This window comes from Chelonoidis abingdonii, chromosome 2 (genome assembly GCF_003597395.2).
Source record: "Chelonoidis abingdonii isolate Lonesome George chromosome 2, CheloAbing_2.0, whole genome shotgun sequence".
NCBI lineage: Eukaryota > Metazoa > Chordata > Testudines > Testudinidae > Chelonoidis > Chelonoidis abingdonii.
Genome location: NC_133770.1, coordinates 64,682,863 through 64,703,051, shown reverse-complemented (window position 1 = coordinate 64,703,051; position 20,189 = coordinate 64,682,863). Strand labels below are relative to the sequence as shown.

At 43.6% G+C, this 20,189-nt stretch overlaps 1 protein-coding gene across 1 annotated transcript in view; it reads right to left on the bottom strand.

Moving 5' to 3' along the window:
* STK31 (serine/threonine kinase 31) overlaps positions 1 to 20,189 on the bottom strand; it is a 116,566-nt gene that overhangs the window by 73,022 nt on the left and 23,355 nt on the right. Inside the window, exons 10-11 of the mRNA XM_032773865.1 lie at positions 7,318 to 7,440; positions 1,209 to 1,388 (exon numbers count right to left, since the gene is read on the bottom strand). Coding sequence (XP_032629756.1) covers positions 1,209 to 1,388; positions 7,318 to 7,440 — 303 coding nt within the window. The remainder of the gene's footprint in view (positions 1 to 1,208; positions 1,389 to 7,317; positions 7,441 to 20,189) is intronic.

The following is a 20,189-nucleotide window of genomic DNA, read 5'->3' as shown; positions in this document are numbered from 1 at the left end:
CAGGCTCTGGGACCCTTCCTTCCCTCTCATGGGGTCCAGAACTCAAGCTCCAGTTCGAGCCAGAATGTCTACACAGCAATTTTACAGCCCAGCAGCCTGGGTCCTGCAGGCTGGCCCAGCCATGGGCATTTAGTGACTGTGTAGACATATCCAAAAGGCTGCTCCACAATATTATTGACTAGTTCCCATAGAGTTTAAAAAGAAAATGCTGCAAAAGCACCATTCAGAGCATCTGCTAAACTTCTATGGCACCCACTTCCACAATTTAACAAGGAAAATAAAAGTGACTGCCAGTAAAACAAAATAGCCCTCTATTTCTGGTATGCACTTAAAGCACATCATCTTGTATCAGTGGTGCAAGAGTCAGTATTCTGATCTGGCAAAGCTCTAAAGAGGATTCTCCAATTTCTTGGGGGCAGTGGAGAAGGAAGGAGAGGTAACTCAACCCTACCCAATGTGCTGTGGGGAAACTGCCGGATATAGACTAAGAACTGTTGTAAGCTATATGACAGCATTACAACAGTACATCAGCTTAGGGACAATACTACATAAAAATAGAACACTAGACAACCTTCCAATTTGCATTAATTCCTCCACATAACATTTCAAGGCAAGGAAAAGGTAATCTGTAGCTAGAGCATTTTAAAATCAGAAACAGCCTGTTCATTCATTTGGTAATCCTTGTTTTTCTTTCTCTCTACTCAGACTATTTCAGCATCAGTGTTTGATTAGATTCCTTTAATTTACCTTCAAGTCTTTAGTTCAAAAGTAGGATGAAAGGAGCAATGAGGATGTTTTTGTTTAATCATTGGAAAAAAGTCTGAACAGATAATTTTAATGCACTGAGCAGTTCTTTCTCCGCCCATGATATGCTTATATTAGGTCAACCCAGGAAAATACTTAATTGAACCATGAAACACGTCCTCTAACCCAAGAGCATGCATTTATATTTTGTACCAGCTGACTCCAATATGTATTAGGTACTGAGGTAAGATAGTTATCTGGTCCTCACTAAACGCTGTTCTCTTTACCGTGAAACACTGGCACCAAGTCGCACTCTTTACAAGTACAACTATGGAAACTTGTATTTAGCTCTCCCATAATGCCTGCCTATCAGGCACTAACATCTATTGCACAGGATTACTGTCTGCATACAGGACTGTGTCTTTTTCACATATGTTACAGGATAGAAGTAAAGTCTGTTCTACCTTTATCATGCCACTGAACCACGTTGCAAGAATCTGTAGAGAAGCATTTGTACCACTTCTGACACGACTGAATTCCTCCAGTTTAGTCTGCTTCCACTCAAAAAACTGCTGAAATGCCTCCTCAGAGTCATTTGCTTCACTAACTTGACCATATATTGCCTCCAGAGAACCAGACAGTTCCTGTACAGGGTAAGCAAAAAAAAAAAAATAGCAGGTATGCAAACAGAAAGGAACTTAATGGATGTCCTATAAATAAGCAGTTAAAAGACATTTAATGAGTGATCACAAATGAAAGAACGCCAGGTCAATTTTCTGCTGACACATCCTGGCAAAAAGCTATTTTCTGAACCCAGGGTTGTGCACCTGGATAAGAAATTTCTTGCTGGGGAATATTTGTGCATTCCTTTTTGATGATGGTATTTGATTTTGTGTGTCCAAAAGATAAAGTTCTCCACAAAAAAAGGGATGTAAATGACTGACAGTATTTTTTGTGCTAAACACCTTCCCATCAGCTTGTGAGCTCCTACCATGAGCTCTAAAGGTGGTGAACTGCTGATTTTACTTGTCCAGATTATTCCCTGCATCAAAGGGACTTAACGTAACCCTGAGAGAATGAGGCTGGAAGGCTTGCTTGATGCAGGGCCTCAGAATGCTCAGGTTATATTACCAAGACCTTCTCCAAAGAGTTCAACTCCTTTAAAGAGAGTTTGGCAGCAAGCTTCACCTTTGCAGGCAGGTCATCCTTCTAGTCCAAGAGCTAAACCTGCCTGCAGCCAAGCTTGGAGACACCACCAGAGCTGAGAGCACTACCAAAAATGACATTACACAAGAACTATGTCACTTGTCTGGAGTCTTCCAATGACTACTTGATTGCTTTTGTGGCCCTGACAGCGACTGGGTCACAGGCTGACCAAGACCAGACTGCAGCACTCAAGCGATCAATGCTAAATGGTGGCAACTAGGACAGCAAGGAGAGCAACTGCAAATCTGGCCCAGATTCTCCGTGGATGAATAGCATCACTGGTGTGGTGAGAAAGTAGGCAGAGCAGTAGGTGACCAAAGTAGGTGACACCCACTACTTTGACCTTAAGGTCAGAGAAATCACTTATCAGACACTTGGGGAGAAGTAAGACACTTACCAACAGTGACAACCTTACAAAAGGGGAACGCGGCGGGGAACCGTGCAGGCTTTTCTCCTGAAAACACCTCTCTTAGCGATTGCTGTTTTCCCCCAAAGATATTAATATCCTAGCAATAAGAGCTTCTGCTTGAACAGAGGCATAGTACTTCACACTGCCACCCCAACTCTACCACTAACATGGCTCCAGCAAGCAGTCCTCTTCCAGGGTTCAAAGAGGCAGGCCTACAGGGTCTCTCCACAAGAATCAGGGAACAAGAGGGACTGGAGCATCAGGAAGATGGGAAAGGGAAAAATGATGAAGGAGCACAGACAGAAGTCTTAAAACTGGGACTGAGGAAAGAGGGATGAAGCACTGAGCTCATAAAGTTGTTGGATGCTGAAGGAGATTCCCTTAGCTCACTGATGATCTGTCCCATACAATGTAAACCGACTACAGTCAGAACAACCTCCCACCACATTACCATGGATGCAAACAATGGAGAAAGCAGGCAAAGAACCTATTGTGGATGAAGAAGTGAATGGATCTGTACAGAGCCAGAAGAGGCTGGCTCTGCACCTGCTCAATAAAGGGGTGTGGTACCCCTAGCAGAACCCAAGGCTCTCACAACAAAGGGCCCAGTGGCACAACAGGAACCACAGGGAAGGGCAACCTGTATAAGGTTTCCTGCTGTAGCAGAGAACTTAGGCAGTTGCCTGCCATTATACATTTCCAGTGGCAGAGGTCACTAAGAGGTTCCCCTAGCTCAGTGGTTGCCAAACTGTGTGGCATGCCCCCTTAGGGGGCATGGAGGAACTTTCAAGGTCGATGCGCCCAACCCAGCTCCGACCCCAGCCACAGCTCCACTCTGCCCCTGCTCCACTAACAGCCCAGCTCTGCCCTCATTCCCTCTCCACATCCAGGCCAGATCCACCTCTAGCCCCAGCTACTCCCCCAGACCCAGTTCAACTGTGCCAACTGTGCAGTAATGGAGGAGGGATGCGGACAAATTCCATTACTGCTAAGAGGGGGGCGTGACAAGAAAAGTTTGGTACCACTGCCCTCACTGCTGACAGAGCAGGCTGGAGAGAAACCAAGGTAGAGGTATGTATGTACCTGATCCAGGCCTCCCTCTTAGGACAAGCTGCTACATGAGATGGGGGTGGAAAGGAGCCCTAGATCACCAGAAGCTAAGAGAACAGAGGAGCCTATAGCTAAAATTCTCCCGTCGCACCAGTGATAACTGAGGACAGGCAGAGGAGAAGCCTGGGCTTTCACATACACACACACACACACGGGATGGCAATGTTAGAGGCCTTACCCAAAAGTAGAGGAGGTGTTCCATGCCACTGGTGAATGGAAGAGGCAGCAGCATGGGAAGATTATTCCTAGGGGGAGTCTCAGCCAGTGCCTCCAATCTGTATTTAGCTATAGGCAGACAAACTCTCCCCTCCAACTTTCTTTCATAAAATAGTTGTCTCTTAACTCTCCTTCATAGCTCAGAAGGCTGAAGCATCACCTATACATTCAGGAGGTGAAAAAAAGACTGAGGAGGAAGGAGACTAGCTGGGTACCCTTCTCTGAATTAGTCTTTTTTTGTTCCTTACCTTCTTGTAGGTATAGATCTAACACACAATTCTGACTGGTTGATTATGTACATTTCCCCAATGATTTTGGAAGCAATAATATATACTATCATTGCTATAACATAATTTACAAGGTTAATGTACCAGATGTAAATCTTTGTTGAATGTACAACAAGATACGATACCATATAATACTGCAGTACAAAAAAAATAATGCAAGAGAATGGCTGAGAATTTAGATATACAAGAGACAGAAAATACTTATTCCTACAACTAGAATAGATTCATTACATGTACTAGCATTACATATTGTTACAATAAGACCCTTATGCTGTAAATGTGCAGCATAGCAGATTTCTAGCTGTGAGAGGGATCGAAAATGAACTTTCCAACATTAAAACACACAACACTGCAACAGTTTGGGACACTGAATTTATTCAGTTATTTAAGTGTGTGCCTGAACACTGTAATAGTAGTGAATAAGATTCATGCAAGCATAGTAGATGTTTTTCTACTACTTCATTCTAAACCAGACATCTTCAAATGTGCAAAATACGCTTTTCTTAACTAAGGGGTAGGTCTATGACAAGTTTACAGCAGCCATTTGAATTATCAGAATACACTAAAGTCATCTGAAAAATTTCTGCCTGATGAAAACTCTTTTTTACACTCTCTCAAGAACATCGGGACAAGAATTTACCACAATTTATTTTGTGCATGGGGGTTGGTGAAGAGATCGGAGAAGTAACCTCCGGGTTGAGAACAATCAGAAACAAAACAGACATTTCATCTAAGAAAAAAAAAAATTAAGAGTGCTGCTTAGCACCTGAAAAAACATACCTTCTGAACTGTAATAGTTTTATTGCAGTATTATTGTATAATACTGCAATAATAAATACAGCTGGAATAAATACAATAATAAATACAGCTGGAACTAGTCACACTGAAAAACTAGTTAGAAGAAATAATCTGTATGAGGAATCAGGCTATCAAGGAAAACTTTCCTGTTAAAATCCTGTAAATTGAATCCTATTTCTTCATAACTGTTCTAACTGAGTAAACACAGTAACTGAAAACCCAAGCAACTATACTATAGACTAGTCCATAACCAAGGCAGTGTCAGTATTTGGAGATATTATTTTAGTCTTTTACCCTCCATTTTCAAATACTAGTTGAGTCTGTCAGAAGAATTATATTAAAGAACACGAAAAAATTATTTTGTTGAGCATAACTAATAGGAGAAGATCTGAATGCACTCAACATTCAAGACACTATTAACTATCTAAAAAATCTTGCTGCAATTCTACTCTGGTACAGCATATAAAAAATGTTTAAAGACTACCACCTAGTGGAGCTAAAGCAGAACAATCTTGTAATGCAGCTAGGAAAAAATCAGTTTTATTCTATTTGAAACTATTAGGTCCAGACATTTTATTCTTTCCAATGATGCCAGATCCATATAATCTATTTATATGAATTCCTTTTCTAATGAATCAAAAACATCCAAGTTCTGCAGCATAGCAGCAGAATCAGAAAAACATTTTTTTATATAATCTAACTGTACTTCTGAATGCACTATTTAAAAATACTCCCAATTCAAGTTTTTCAATAATACTAATTTTTATTGCCATACTGTTGATCAGATCCATGCCACACTTGAACAGGTTGGCCGAAGTTCGGGTTCTCATTGGTTTGCATGTACTCAGATGACTCGTTACTATGACTCTGAGTGGTACAGTTTAATGAAGAATGTATATTTGCTTGTTGTTATTCACTACAATAAAGATTCTCCATTAAAAATCCCTCAAACACACTGAAATTTTGGTTATAAAATAATTTATTTGCAAATGTAAAACTTCTCACATCTTCAAGTGCATGTAGCATAACGGAGTAAAAAAGGAAAAAATAGAAAAAAATATATTGCAAATGTGCACTAGGATGCTATGAGCTAATGCACAATACTAGCACTCACTTTCACAGGCCAGATTTCAAAGCCATCTTGTGTTACAGCAGAACTGAGCTTGATTATCACAACTTATTCCTTTTTGATTGATATTCATTCACACGTGATGTGAAAAGCAGCATGCACATTAGGGTTTATCTGCCCCAGAAAAGACAACCCATGGCTAACCACTCTTCCCCACTTTAAACGGTGTTGAGAACATTTGAGCTGCTAAAAGAGATCAGACAAAATTGATAAAGAAAGCATGACTGAGACAAAGCAAAACTTGGTTTCAGTCATGCTTTCTGTGAATGTGCTGAATACTGGCTTGCTCTGCCTAAACTAGCATCTAACCCCTTTTCAACACCAAATGAAGAGTTCCTGGGGTTACAGCGACACACTGCTTACAATCAATCAGCAATTGATCATATTCCTAATGGTTTAAGGATCAGAACAGCAAACTGTTGCAGGCTGGAGCTTAATACAGAGATGAAAGAAGTGTTTAATAATTTTGGATTATGTTAATTCTTAGTTTTCACATTATTTTGCCTTCAAAAGAAAGGACTCCACAATCAGGAACACAGGCTTGATACCATTTTTCAGTGCTGAACTGTTTTTGAATATTTTAAAACAAGACTTGGCAACCTTTGGCAAGTGGTGTGCCAAGTCTTCATTAAATTTAAGTTTCGCGTGACAGACCGGTAGAGCAGGAGGCAGACGGAACCTCAGACCAGCAGCGGGATGAGCTGTTCAGCCCGCTGCTGGTCTGGGGTTCCATCCGCCGGCCCCTGCCAGCCAAGGTCCTGGCCACCAGCCCCATTCAGACTGCTGCCAGCCCAGGTTCCGTCCATCCAGGCTGGCAGCAGGCTGAGCGGGGCCAGCAGCCAGGACGCCAGCTAGCAAGGGGCCGGCATCTGGAACCCCAGACCAGCAGCGGGCTGAGCGGCTCATCCCGCTACTGGTCTGGGGTTCTATGATCCAGGCCAGTAGCAGGATGAGCAAGGCTAACAGCCAGGATCCTGGCTGGCAGCAGCGTGCCACTAAAAATCAGCCCCCGTGCTGCCTTTGGCACGAGAGCCTCAGGTTGCCGACCCGTTTTAAAACATGTCTGTACATGCTTTTACGTAATTTCCCACTACTTTCTCGATTTCCATCTGGGGGAAAAACATACTACTATCAGAGTATACACTGTAAAAATATATGACTAATTACATATTCTGAACAAAAATAACTAGGATGTTTAAAAAGTGTATTTGCAGGTTGCTGTGCTTACTGAGTAAATCAAACTACAGAGATCACTTAGCAAAAAGGTGTGGAAAAAGTTATACTGCCTAGTCATGTAATATACTAATCTCAATTTACTGCTGTTGAAACCTTCAATTCTAACAGACCGACCTTCAAAAACATTGAAGAGCAGATTAAAAGTGTTTAATAATAATAGTAATAAGAAGTTTCTTTCCAACCTGCAAAATAGTTGAACGTTCAGAGAGAGGTAGCTCATCCACTTCCAGAATGAATTCTTCCACTGCAGAGTACAAATTCTGTCGCACTTCATTTCTCTTGAGAATCAAGATATCACTTTCATTCTATATAGAAGGAACAGCAGTCAGAGATCATACCTAAACTCCTTGCAAGCACCACATAACAAGGAATGATATTGTGACATTGCACTCCATATGCAATATGGAAATATGCTTATGAATAGGACATAACTGGAATATGCTTTAAGCTAAATACCCCTTGTATGGTGTCGTTAGAAAGCTTGTAATCTACTAAGTGTGTTCATCCTATTTGTTTGCATGTGTTACTTCTATATCTGGAGTTAGGAGAGCAAGATATAAAATTGTATCACTGATGTAAACATATAAAGTGGAGGCCATTAAGGGTGCTTCAGAAACAATCAGTTGTAAATGGCCTTAGTTACTTGAAAGCCTTCCTGTGCACCTGTGGGCCAGCGCAGAGCGAATGGAGATTGGGGTCTTACAGTGACATGTCACCGGATAATAAAATCCATCTTAAATCTGGTACTTTTCCATTTGGAAGGAGGGGTGGGGACCCAGAGAGACAAAAGATTCCCACCTTCTGCCAAAGCTATAAAAGGGGGTGGAGCCGAACAAAATACGCTACCGGTCATGAGAAAACCCCCGAGATGGTTGCTGGGACTAACAAGGACTGTACCAGGGGAAAGGATTGGGCCCAAACTAGGAAGAAGTCTAGTCTGTGAAAGAAGCTTATTGGAACATCTCTGAGGGTGAGATTACCTGTATTCAGTTTCTTAATGTATTAGGCTTAGACTTGCATATTTTTGCTTTATTTTGCTTGGTGACTTACTTTGTTCTGTCTGTGATTACTTGAAACCACTATAATCCTACTTTTTATACTTAATAACATCACTTTTGTTTATTAATAAACCCAGCGTAACTGATTAATGCTTGGGGGAACAAACAACTGTGCATATCTCTCAGTGTTATAGAGGGCAGACAATTTATGAATTTTTACTCTGTATAAAGCTTACACAGTGTAACGGATATATTTGGGGTTTGAATCCCATTGGGAACAGGGTGTCTGGGAGCTGAAGACAGGTAAACTGCTGAGCTATCTTCGGTTATGTCTGCAGCTTTGGGGGCATCGACCAGACCCTGGGTTGGTGCTGCAGCAGGCTAGTGTATCTGGCTCAACAAGGCAGGGTTCTGGAATCCCAACCTGACAGGGAAAATGTGCTGAAATTACCTTTGAGCCCATCAGGTGATAGTCCCAACAGGGTCCCTGTGACTGAACCCATCACAGTATCAAGATATTTTCCTTCAGATGCCTTATGTAGTAAAATTGCTTTCTATTTATAAAAGGTGAGTTTAACTAGTTAGGTTACAATGCATCACACTTGATTAGGAATAAGTAACAAATGAAATTACAGGCTTTCGACGCTATTCCAGGTGATCAATATTCCTGTTATATTCACCGTTAGAAATGCCATATCCATCACATTTAAGCATACCTACAATACAAGCTAGTAGAGTACAAATATAGTGGTTGACTTCCGTATGAGTTAATGCCTGGTGGATTTGACTGCCATTGCGAACATCTAACATGTACAAGTTTTCTTTTGGATTACTGAGAGATCCATTTCAAGGTAGGGGTTCCATTTGACTAGATGTAGTACACACATTTACTTTGTCAGGCCTTGCTCCAAAAAATTTACAACTTAGGAATATTTAGAAACCATCTTGTGACTGTGTAACTTAGAATACTGCCTTTCCACAAAGTGACCTCAGTTTTCTATGACCCACCTTTCTAGTAGAGTGAGAAGAAAAAACAGTTACTAATCTTTCCATAACTGTTGTTCAAGATGTGTTGCTCATGTCCATACCACGTTAGGTGTGTAAACGACGCATGCACCATTGCCAGAGAGTTTTCCCTCAGTGGTATCCGTCATGCCAGCTCTAATGCCCTCTGGAGCTGCATTCACATGCGCCAGCATAAAGGGTGTTGCCGGCCATTCACCCTCTCAGTTCCTTCTTGCCTTTAATTCCGAGAGAGAAGTAGGAGGGTTGGTTGTGGTGTGGACATGAGCAACACATTTACATCAGTTACAAAAAGGTTAGTAACTGTTTTCTTCAAGTGCTTGCTCATGTTCATTCCATGTTAGATGACTCTCAAACAGTACCCCAGAAGGTGGGCTCAGAGTTCATAGACACGCTGACAGCAACACCGCTCTCCTAAAACTGGCATCATCCTGGGCCTGTTGGGTGATGGCGTAGTGAGATGCAAAGGTATGCACGGATGACCAGTTTGTGGCCCTGAAGATGTGCTGGATTGGGACCTGTGTGAGGAACACTACTGATGAAGCCTGGGCCCTGTGGAGTGAATGTTTAAGATGGATGGAGGTGGGACATTCGCCTGCTTGTAGCAAGCCCAAATACACGTGGTTATTCAGGACAAGATCACAGGGAGTCCGCTCATCCTTTTCGCTATTGCAACAAAGAGTTTTGTTGATTTGCGGAAGGGTTTAGTCCTCTCAATATAAAAGGCAAGGGTACACCTAACGTCCAGTGAGCGAACCGCCATTCCTCAGAGTTCCTGTGAGGCTTCAGGAAGAAGACTGGTAGGAAAATGGTCTGGTTGCTATGGAATTGTGACACCACCTCTCTCATGCAGGCCAAGTAGGGGAGCAGTTGGACCTTGTCCTTGAAGAATATTATGTAAGGCGGTTCTGATGTCAGGGCCTTGATTTCAGAGACCCTTCTGGCCGAGGTGATCGCCACCAAGAAGGCGACTTTCCAAAGGGAGAAACAGCAGGGGACACAATGCTAGCAGCTCGAAGGACCCATGAGTCCCAACAGAATCAGTTTTCAGTCCCATGGGGTAGTATTGGCTCATAGATCTGAGATTAGAGCCTCTCCTGCCCCTTGAGAAACCGTACTGTCATCTCATGGAAGAACAGTGGCTGGAAGGCTGAGAAGGCTGCTAAGTGCACTTTGATAAGCAGCAGAACTTGCCCCTCGCATCTTAAGTGGAGCAAGTAGTCCAAGACAGACTGAAGGGATGATCAAGATGGAGAGAGCGCTTTTGAGAAGCCCATGTTGTCATCAACATACAGTTAAGGGTTAATTCCTCTTTTACCTGTAAAGGGTTAAGAAGCTCACATAGCCTAGCCGACATCTGACCAGAAGGACCAATAAGGAGACAAGATACTTTAAAATCTGATAGTGGGAAAAAGTCTTGTCTGGGCTGTGTGCCCGCTTTTGCCGGAGACAGAGAAAGAAGGAGCCATCCCACTCCTGTAGGGTAGTGAGTATTTAGAGAAGGAATGGTTAGATTACTTTTATTTTCTTGTTTGTGAGTTCTTTTGCAAATAAGAGAGAGGATAAATTGAGGTTCTTTGTGTAGCTTTAAAGTTTTGCCCAGAGGGAAACCCTCTGTGTTTTGACTCTGATTGTCTGTGAGATTATCTTTCATTCTAATCTTACAGAGGTACTCCTTCCACCTTTTTTCTTTAATTAAAATTATTCTTTTAAGAACCTGATTGATTTTTCATTGTTTTAAGATCCAAGGGTTTGGATCTGTGTTCACCAGGACAAAGTGGTGAGGGGACATTCTCAAGCCTTCCAAGGGAAAGGGGTGTAGAGGCTTGGGGCGGATTATTCTCAAGTCTATCCAGGAAAAGGGGTGTAGGGGCTTTGGGGGGAAATCATTCTCAGGCCTGCCCAGAAAAGGGGGTTAGGGACTTGGGAGATATTTGGGGAAAGGTAGAGTTCCAAGTGGCTCTCCCTAAATATTTGCTTAACTTGCTTGGTGGTGGCAGCATACTGTTAGCCTAAACTGGTAAAAATAGGCTTAGGGGGTCTTTTATGTGGGTCCCCACATCTGTACCCTGAAGTTCAGAGTGGGGAAGGAACCCTGACACATGTCAAGAAGCGTTTCTAATTGGTCAGGTAGGAAGCCCTGGTGTACAGCTTTCTACCACCTACCAACATCTGCGGACTTGTTCCGAGAAAGCCTATTCTATGTTCTGCCATGCAGCATCCATGCAATTAGGTGCAGGAAGGCAAGGTTCGGGTGAAGCAATCGGCCATGGTCTTGTGAGATTATGTCCAGACAGCATGGGAGATGGACTTGTCAATAGCAGCTCTAAGAGTATGTCGAATCAGTGCTGGCGTGGCCACACTGGGGCTATCAGAGTAACTCTCACCTTGTCTCATTTGATTTTTAGGAGGATCTTGTGGACCAGAGAGATTGGAGGAAAGACGTAGAATAGAAGATCTGTCCATGGGAGCAGGAAAGCATCAGAGAGGAAACCCAGGCTGTCCCCATGTACCAAGCAAAACTGATGGCATTTCCTATTCTCTCTGGTAGCAAACAGGTCCACCTAAGGAGACCCCCACCTTTGGAAGATGAACCTGGTGACCTCCAGATGAAGGGACCACTCATGGCAAGAGGAAAAGGATCTGCTGAGGTGAACCGCCAGTACATTCCAGGCTTCCAGATATGACACCTTGAGCTGAATGGAGTGCTTCATGCAGAAGTCCCATAGATGGATGGCCTCTCAACACAGGGCTGAAGATCAAGCCCCTCCCTGGTTGTTGATACAGAAAATGGCCACGATACTGTCTGTCAGGACTTGTACCGCCTCACCTGATATCTGGGGTAGGAACACTTGGCAAGCTAAGCATGCCACCCCAAGCTCCCTGATGTTTATGTGCAGGCAGAGTTCTTCTTGCGACCAGAGGCCCTGAGGTTGTAGAGGCAGGCTCTCCACCATAGGTCTGACGCGTCCAAGATCAAAGCTACCAACAGTCAAGGGGTAACAAAGGGCACTCCCCATCATTACCAATCATGGGTCTTTCCACCATTCCAGGGAGGAGAGGACCAGGGGAGGAACTGTGAGCATGGAGTCCAAGTGGTGTCTGCTTGGGGAATATACTAATGTTAGCAACATCTAGAGGGGCCTGAGGCACAGTCTTCCATATTGAACCACATAAGTGCATGCCGCCATGTCCCCCAGTAGCTTGAGGCAAACCTGTCTTAATTGAGCTGTCTTAATTAGGTGGACTATTTACATTGGATATCAGGTTCAACATAGTCCAGAATAAGGCCTCTGGCAGGAAAGTCCTGGCTTGGGTCAAGTCGAGCACCACCCAATAAATTCTATTCTCTGAGCTGGAACAAGAGTCGACTTTTGTTAGTTTATCAGCAGGCCCAGAGCTTGGAAGGTGGGTTGGACCATGCTGATGGTGTTCTGAACCGACCCTTGATCAGCCAGTCATTGAGCCTCGAGGTACGAGCAGACCTGGATGCCTTGCCATCTGAGGAAAACTGCTATTACCACAGCCTTACACTTCGTGAGGACCTGGGAGGTCACTGATAGGCCAAAACGAAGAGCAGTAAATTGATAGTGGTGCTAAACCACAACAAACCTGTGAAATCTTCTGGGGCCACAGAAGAGAGAAATGCAAAAGCATGCATCCTGTAAGTCAAGGGCAGCATACCAGTCTTCTGGATCCAGGGAGGGAATGATAGAAGTCAGAGGGACCATGTGGAACCTCAGTTTCTTGAGATATTTCTTGAGGCGATACAGGTCCAGAATAGGCCAGAGGTCCCCTTTGGGATTAGTAAATATTGGGAGTAAAACCTCTTTCTTCTTGCAGAACCTCCACCACAGCCCCCATTTTTAGGAGGGATTGCACCTCCTGGACAAGGAGTTGTTCATAAGAAGGGTCCCCGAAGAGGGATGGGGAAGGGATCTGAAGTGGTGACTGGTATATCACCTCCAGGCGCATCTTCAAAAGGCATGCTTGGGCCCACCAGAGTACCTCTGAGACACAAGCTGGGATGTTGAGGTGGACGGGAGTGGTTAGCGCCACTTTTAACCTCTTCCTTTTCTTTTGTAGGTGCCAAGAAACGAAGAGGCTGCTGAGGCCTGAAGTGCATCCTGGAACCTGATGGAGCATACAGCCTAAGGATCGTAGGGTGGCCCTTAAGGCCCTCAGGCCCTTTAGTCTTGTGTCTGTCTGCTTCAGGAATACAGAGGAGCCTTGAAGGGGAGGTCCTGGATGGGCTGTTGGACCTCATGAGAAAGCCCCAAGGACTGGAGTCACGAACAAGGCCTCATGGTGACAGCAGAGGCCATTGTCCTAGCTGCCATGTAAGCTGCATCCAGAGCCACCTGGAGAGAGGTCCTGGCCACATGTCTACTGCTTTCCAAGAGGGCAGCGAACTCCTGCCTTGAATCTTGAGGCAGGGAGTCTCTAAATATAGCCAGGGAGTCCCACAGATTATAATTATATCTCCCCAGAAAAGCTTGCTGGTTAGAGATACATAGCTGAAGGCTACCTGCCAAATAAACCTTTCTTCCAAAAAGGTCTAGTTTCTTGGTGTCTTTTTGTTTAGTGGTAGTGCTTGACTGGCCCTACCTATCCTTTTCATTTGCTGCAAACGTGACCCAGGCATGCTGGAAGGGGATGTGAGTACAAGTGTTCAAATCCACTCGCTGGGACATAATATTTCTTCTCTGCCCTCTTTGAGGTTCGGGGGTGGAGTGGGGGAAGAAGAAGGAATTTGCCACACAGCCTTGACCAGTCCCATCACAGCCTCATTGATGGGTAAGGCCACCCTGGAGGGAGATGCTGCAGCCAGGATACCAATAAGGCTGTGCGATGTCTCTTTAAGCTCCTCAATTTCCAGACCCAGGTTCACAGCTACCCACTTCAAAAGGTCCTGATGGGCCCTGAAATCGTCCTGCAGAAGCAGGCTACTGGGTCCCATTGACAGCCTCATCTGGAGAAAATGAGGAGGCTTGCATTGGAGGAGAGGCTCCTTTTTCTTCCTCAGCCTCAACAATGTCCACCTGAGCCACCTCCTGAACATCAGCACTGGAGTTGGGGTCTGGTGCCGAGCAAGAAGGAACAGTAGTCCGCTTCTCAGCAGCCACCAAGTAGAACTGATGGTAGGGAGCATCTGGTGCCAGGGGAAACCCCCAGGGGTTCCAGTAAGGCCACTACTAGTGGGAGAGGGGGAAGAAGTATCAAACTCTGGTGGTACATAGGCTGGGTACCGGTGCTGAGTCTTAGGTTGCACATAAGGTTCCCCTTTGGATTCAGAATAGTCCTCTCTCTGAGAACATGGCAGAGCGGTACCAATTCTGCCACCATGCGGTGCCGGGGTCCGTGGACTGACAGCAGACTGGAGATGGTCGGGACACTGGGATCAGGGTCAGCTTTTCTCTAGAGGGTGCCAGGAAAGAACCCAACATCCCTTGTTCCTTCCTGCTTCCAGACATTGGATCTGGAGGCTGTCCCAATGGAGTTGGGGGGGACTGGAAGAGAAAGTAGGTCCCTCGCCACTTGGAAAGCCTCCAGCATCAATGGAACAATCAGACCGCTGGTGCTATGGTGGCTTCCAGGTATCGGCAGAGGGTCCCACAGCGGACTCAACACTCTAGGCAAGAGTTGACAGTGCCATCGTGGGCCCAGGAGTGGAAGAGTGGCCCAGCACAGGTCTCATTGTGCTGCTTTTCCCCTGCTTGTCTTTCTTCTGCACTGACAAGTGCTCTGTCAGTGTGCTGCTTTTTGTTGTTCTTCCTTGGTACCTTGCACACACCTAACAAGGAATGGACATGAGCAAGCACTCCAAGGAGAATGAAACAGAAGGCAGCGGCTGAAAAGGTAGTTTAAGTAATAGCATCTATGATATGGTTTAGATCACGAGGAGTTACTCTGAATTTCCTGATTAGAGATGCTGGTCTCAAGTAGTATTTGACATGTGCATGAGATTAAATTAATCATTACTTATTATCTCTTAGAAAATCAAGTTTGTTGAAATGTTTTGAGAGCACATTTGCTATAAGGCACAGAGTCAGCCCCTCCTGCAAATATTCTCAGATCAGAAAGAATTTAGTTGATCTCTGCTAGATGCATTTTTCCCCAGCACCATGAATTGAGCTTTGACCAGATCTTGTTATATTCAGAATTTGTAAAACTTTCCCCTTGAAGCAATCAAGGTACCAATCTCCCTCTTTTTAAATTGCTTCTGTTCAATATTTATACTTTTGAACCATAGTCTCCTTGGACACTGATATCTTAGAGGACCTTCCAGTTAGATCTTCACAAACAGGAAGACTCGTGGATTCCAAGGCCAGAAGGGACAACTGTGATCACCTAATCCAGGGGTGGTCAACCTGTGGCTCAAGAGCCACACATGGCCTTTCAGAAATTAATATGCAGCTCCTTGCATAGGCACCGACTCCAGGGCTGGAGCTACAGGCGTAAACTTTCCAATGTGCTCGGGGGCTGCTCACTGCTCAACCCCTGGCTCTGCCACAGGCCCTGCCTCCACTCCACCCATTCCTGCTGCCTCCTCTGCAGTGCCCTTGCTCCTCCCCCCTCCCTTCTAGAGCCTCCTGCACGCCATGAAAGAGCTGATCGGGAGGTGCGGGGAGGGAGCAGGAGGTGCTGATCGGCAAGGCTGCTGGTGGGTGGGAGGCGCTGGGAGCGGGGTGGGGGAGCTGATGGCGGGCTGCTGAAGTATTACTGTGGCTCTTTGGCAATGTACATTGGTAAATTCTGGCTCCTTCTTAGGCTCAGGTTGGCCACCCCTGATCTAGTCTGACCTCCTGTATAACACATGCGACAGAAATTCCCCCAAGTAATTCCCAGAGCATAACTTTTAGAAAAACATCCAATCTTCAGTTTAAACTGGTCAATGATGGAAAATCCACCATGACCCTTGATAAGTTGTTCCAATGTTAATTACTCTCATCTTTAAAAATGTATGCCTTATTTCCAGTCTGAATTTGTCTAGCTTCAACTTCAAGCCATTCATCATGTAATACCTTCTCTACTAGACTGAAGAATCCATTATTAAATATTTGCTCCCTATGTACATACTTATAGACTATCATCAAGTCACCCCATAACCTTTTCTTTGGTAAGCTGAACAGAATGAGCTTCTTAAGTCTCTCACTATAAGGCATGTTTTCTAAGCCTTTAGTTATTCTTGTGGCTCTTCACTGAACCCTCTCAAATATATTAACACCGTTTTTCAATTGTGGACACCAGAACTGGACAAGTATTCCACCAACAGTCATACATTTGACAAATACAGATGTAAAATAATATCTCGACTCCTACTCAAGATTCCTGTTTATGCATCCAAGGACTGCATGAGCCCTTTTGGCCACAACATCGCACTGGGAGCTCATGTTTAGCTGATTACTCACAGGGACCCCCATCAATTTTTTTCCCCAGAGCCACTGCTTCCCAGCATAGAGTCTCCCATTTGTTCCTAGATGTATTCATTTAGCTATATTAAAAAGCATATTTCCTGCTTTTGCTCTGCTTATCACGTGATTTGGATCAGGGTGTGTTAGTAACCAGTCCTCTTCATTATTTATCACTCCCCCAGTTTTTTGGTCATCTGCAAACTTGATCAGCGATGATTTTGTTTTCCTCTAGAGCACCAATAAAAATGTTAAATAGCACAGGGCCAAGAACCGAATCCTGCAAAACCCCACTAGAAACACCCAATCGATGAGGATTCCCTGTTTGTAATGACATTGAGACATATCAGCTAGACAGTTTTTAATCCATTTAATGTGTGCTATATTAATTTTATCTCCTTCTAGTTTTTTTTAATCAAAATACCACATGGTACCAAGTCAAATACCAAGTCTAAATATATTAGAGTAACACTATTGCTTTTATCAAATTTATAATCTCATCAAAAAAAATATCAAGTTAGTTTGACAGGATCTATTTTCCATAAACCCATGTGGACTGGCATTAATCGTAGTACCCTTCTTTAATTCTCTGTTAATAGAGACCCTTATCAGCTGCTCCATTATCTTGTGCAAGATCAATGTCTGACTGACAGGAGTATAATTACCTGGGTCACCTCCTTTGCCCTTTTTAAATATTGGCACAAGACAACCTTTCTTCCAGTCTCCTGAAACTTCCCCAGTGTTCCAAGACTTACTGAAAATCAACATTAACAATCCAGTGAACTCCTCAGCCAGCTCTTTAAAAAAACTCTTGGATGCAAGTTATTCAGACCACCTCATTTGAAAATGTATAAAATTTAGTAATTGCTGTTTAATATCCTCCTGAGATACTAGTGGAATGGAGAGAGAGTTATTATATAATGTAACTACATCATCTGTTTTCTTCCCATTTACAGAACAGAAATATTTATTGAACACATCTCTCTCTTCTGCATTATTATTGATAATTCTACCATACACATCTAGTAATGGACCAGTACCATTGTCAGCATTCTTTTTGTTCCTAATATACTTTTAAAAATTCTTTATTGACCTTAACCCTGCTGCCCATAGATGCAGCAAGGGATGCAAGGACAGCTCCATCAGATCTGAGAAACAAGATCTCTGTGGAAAATGGGGACTATCAGAATGATAAACACCCATTCCCAACCATTTCTTCACCCTCCAGGAGAGAGGGGGAGAGACTGAGTAGCAACAGTTAGAAAGCCACAAAAGGGCCTGCCTGCTTTTTGTTGCTTTCTCATTTTCCTTCTTGTTGCCTAGGTGATGAGAGGTCTTCATTGTCTTTGTCTTCAGTGCACTGGAATCAGAAAACAAGGAGGACCTCCCAAAAGACAAAGATGGTAAAAACTTCCTAGCAAGAAGAAACAAAGGGAAGAAGATTCTGGAGCCAAACTGACAGTTTAGTAGGCCTTCCAGAATCTGTAGTCTGGGAGGAAGGTGGTCTGGAAAACTGCCTGCTGCTATTTGCCAATTTTCCAGGAGAGAGAGTTAAGCCCCCACGTGGTAACTGACAGGACTGGTTCTGCCAACAAAAACTGTAGGTAAGAGGGAACCCTCACTGCAGAAACAGATAGGGTAGATAATAAAGAAACACAGATAAGAAAGAATATAAGTATTAAATGGGGAAATTCAGTGTATAACTCAGTGGTACATTTGTAGCATTCCCTCAAAATAATAAACTTGCATACTTGTCAAAAATTAAGAATTAGGATTAAAATAATTCCATTAGGTATCACATCAGCAGAAGTGTAAAAGACATTTCCATTGGGCAAGTAGACATAGGAATGTAAAACCAAAATTACAGCTTTCCAAACCTGCTGTAAAAACACATTACCAATCTGTACAAAAGGTGCTGAAGCCAATATTTTTAAAAAGATAACTGGTATACTACGCGTAATTATAGGTTGGATAGTGTGACATCAATCCTGGGCAAAATCATGGAAAGGCAGCTATGGGACACAATCAATTAAGAATTAAAGGACAGTAACATAATTAATGTCAATCAACATGGTTTCATGGAAAATAGGCCTTGCCAAACAAACTTGATATCACTTTTTGAAAAAAAGACAAAGTTTGGTTGATAAAAATAATTGTTACATAATATAGAAATTTTCAGTATAAGGTATGTTTAAGTTGGGGAATACTGACTCAAAGTAGAGAGGTGGTAATGCTATATGAAGTGGTAATAATGAGGCCATTACTGCTATACAATGTGCAAGTTCTGGAGCCCGTATTTTTTAAAAAAAGCTATTGACAAAATAGAAAGAGTTCAGAAAGTAGCTCCAAGAACAACAAAATCTGGAAAACCTATATTACAGTAAGAAACTGAAGAGCTCAATGGCTGGAAGCTGAAGGTAGACAAAAAATAGACAAAAAATTAACAATGGTTACCACTGGGGAACAACTTACATACGAATGGGGTACATTCTCCATCACCTGAAGTCTTTAAATCATGATAGCATCTCTTTCTATGGCTCATGTTATACAGGTCAGACTAGGTGATCATAATGGTCTCTTCCGGCCTTCTATTTACAAGCTTTAACCCCAGGGAGCACTGCTGTCCCTAATCATTACAAGCATCACTGGTACCCAGCTGGATATGAAATATTGTATAGGCTTTATATTGTTTTGCACCTCAAAACAAATGAGCTCATTCTTACAGAACACTTACATAATAATGCAAAATGTCAGGTAAATTTACAAATAGATAAACATTCCTTGCCCTGAAGAACTTGCAATGCAAAACAGACAATTCTAAGAAAACACAAAATAATTCCTCAAAACATTAAGACTGCAGAGCAAAAGGTGCAACTAAATTGAGGATAAAACCAGGTTAAGAAAAGCATTAGATGGTACTCTGGACTAGTGCCAACCAATCTAAGAACACAAGAGATGCCACATTGGGTTAGACCAGGGGTCGGCAACCTTTCAGAAGTGGTGTGCCGAGTCTTCATTTATTCACTCTAATTTAAGGTTTTGCATGCCAGTAATACATTTTAACATTTTTTAGAAGGTCTCTCTCTACAAGTCTATATATTATATAACTAAACTAGTGTTGTATTGGAAAATAAACAAGGTTTTCAAAATGTTTAAGAAGCTTCATTTAAAATTAAATTAAAATGTTGATCTTACACCACCGACCCACTCAGCCCACTGCTGGTCTGGGTTCTGTTCACCTAGACCAGCAGTGGGCTGAGTGGGGCCTGCGGCCAGGACCCCAGCTGGGAAGGGTCTGGCAGCCAGAACCCCAGACCAACAGCAGGCTGTGCGGGGCCAGCAGCTGGGACCTCAGACCGGCAGTGGGCTGAGTGGCTCAGCTCACTGCCGCTCAGGGGTTCCATCCTCCGGCTCCTGCCAGCCGGGATCCTGGCTGCTGGACCCGCTCAGCCCACTGCCGGTCTGGGGTCCCGGCCCTGCCCACATACGGTGGGTACCTACCTTCTCCCTGGATCTGGCCCATTCTCTTCCTCTCTCTGCACTGAGCTAAGTGTTGGAGTGGACCGAGCACAGGACTGGGGGTGAAGGGTCTGGCCAGGAGCTAAAATGAAGGAGGGGGCT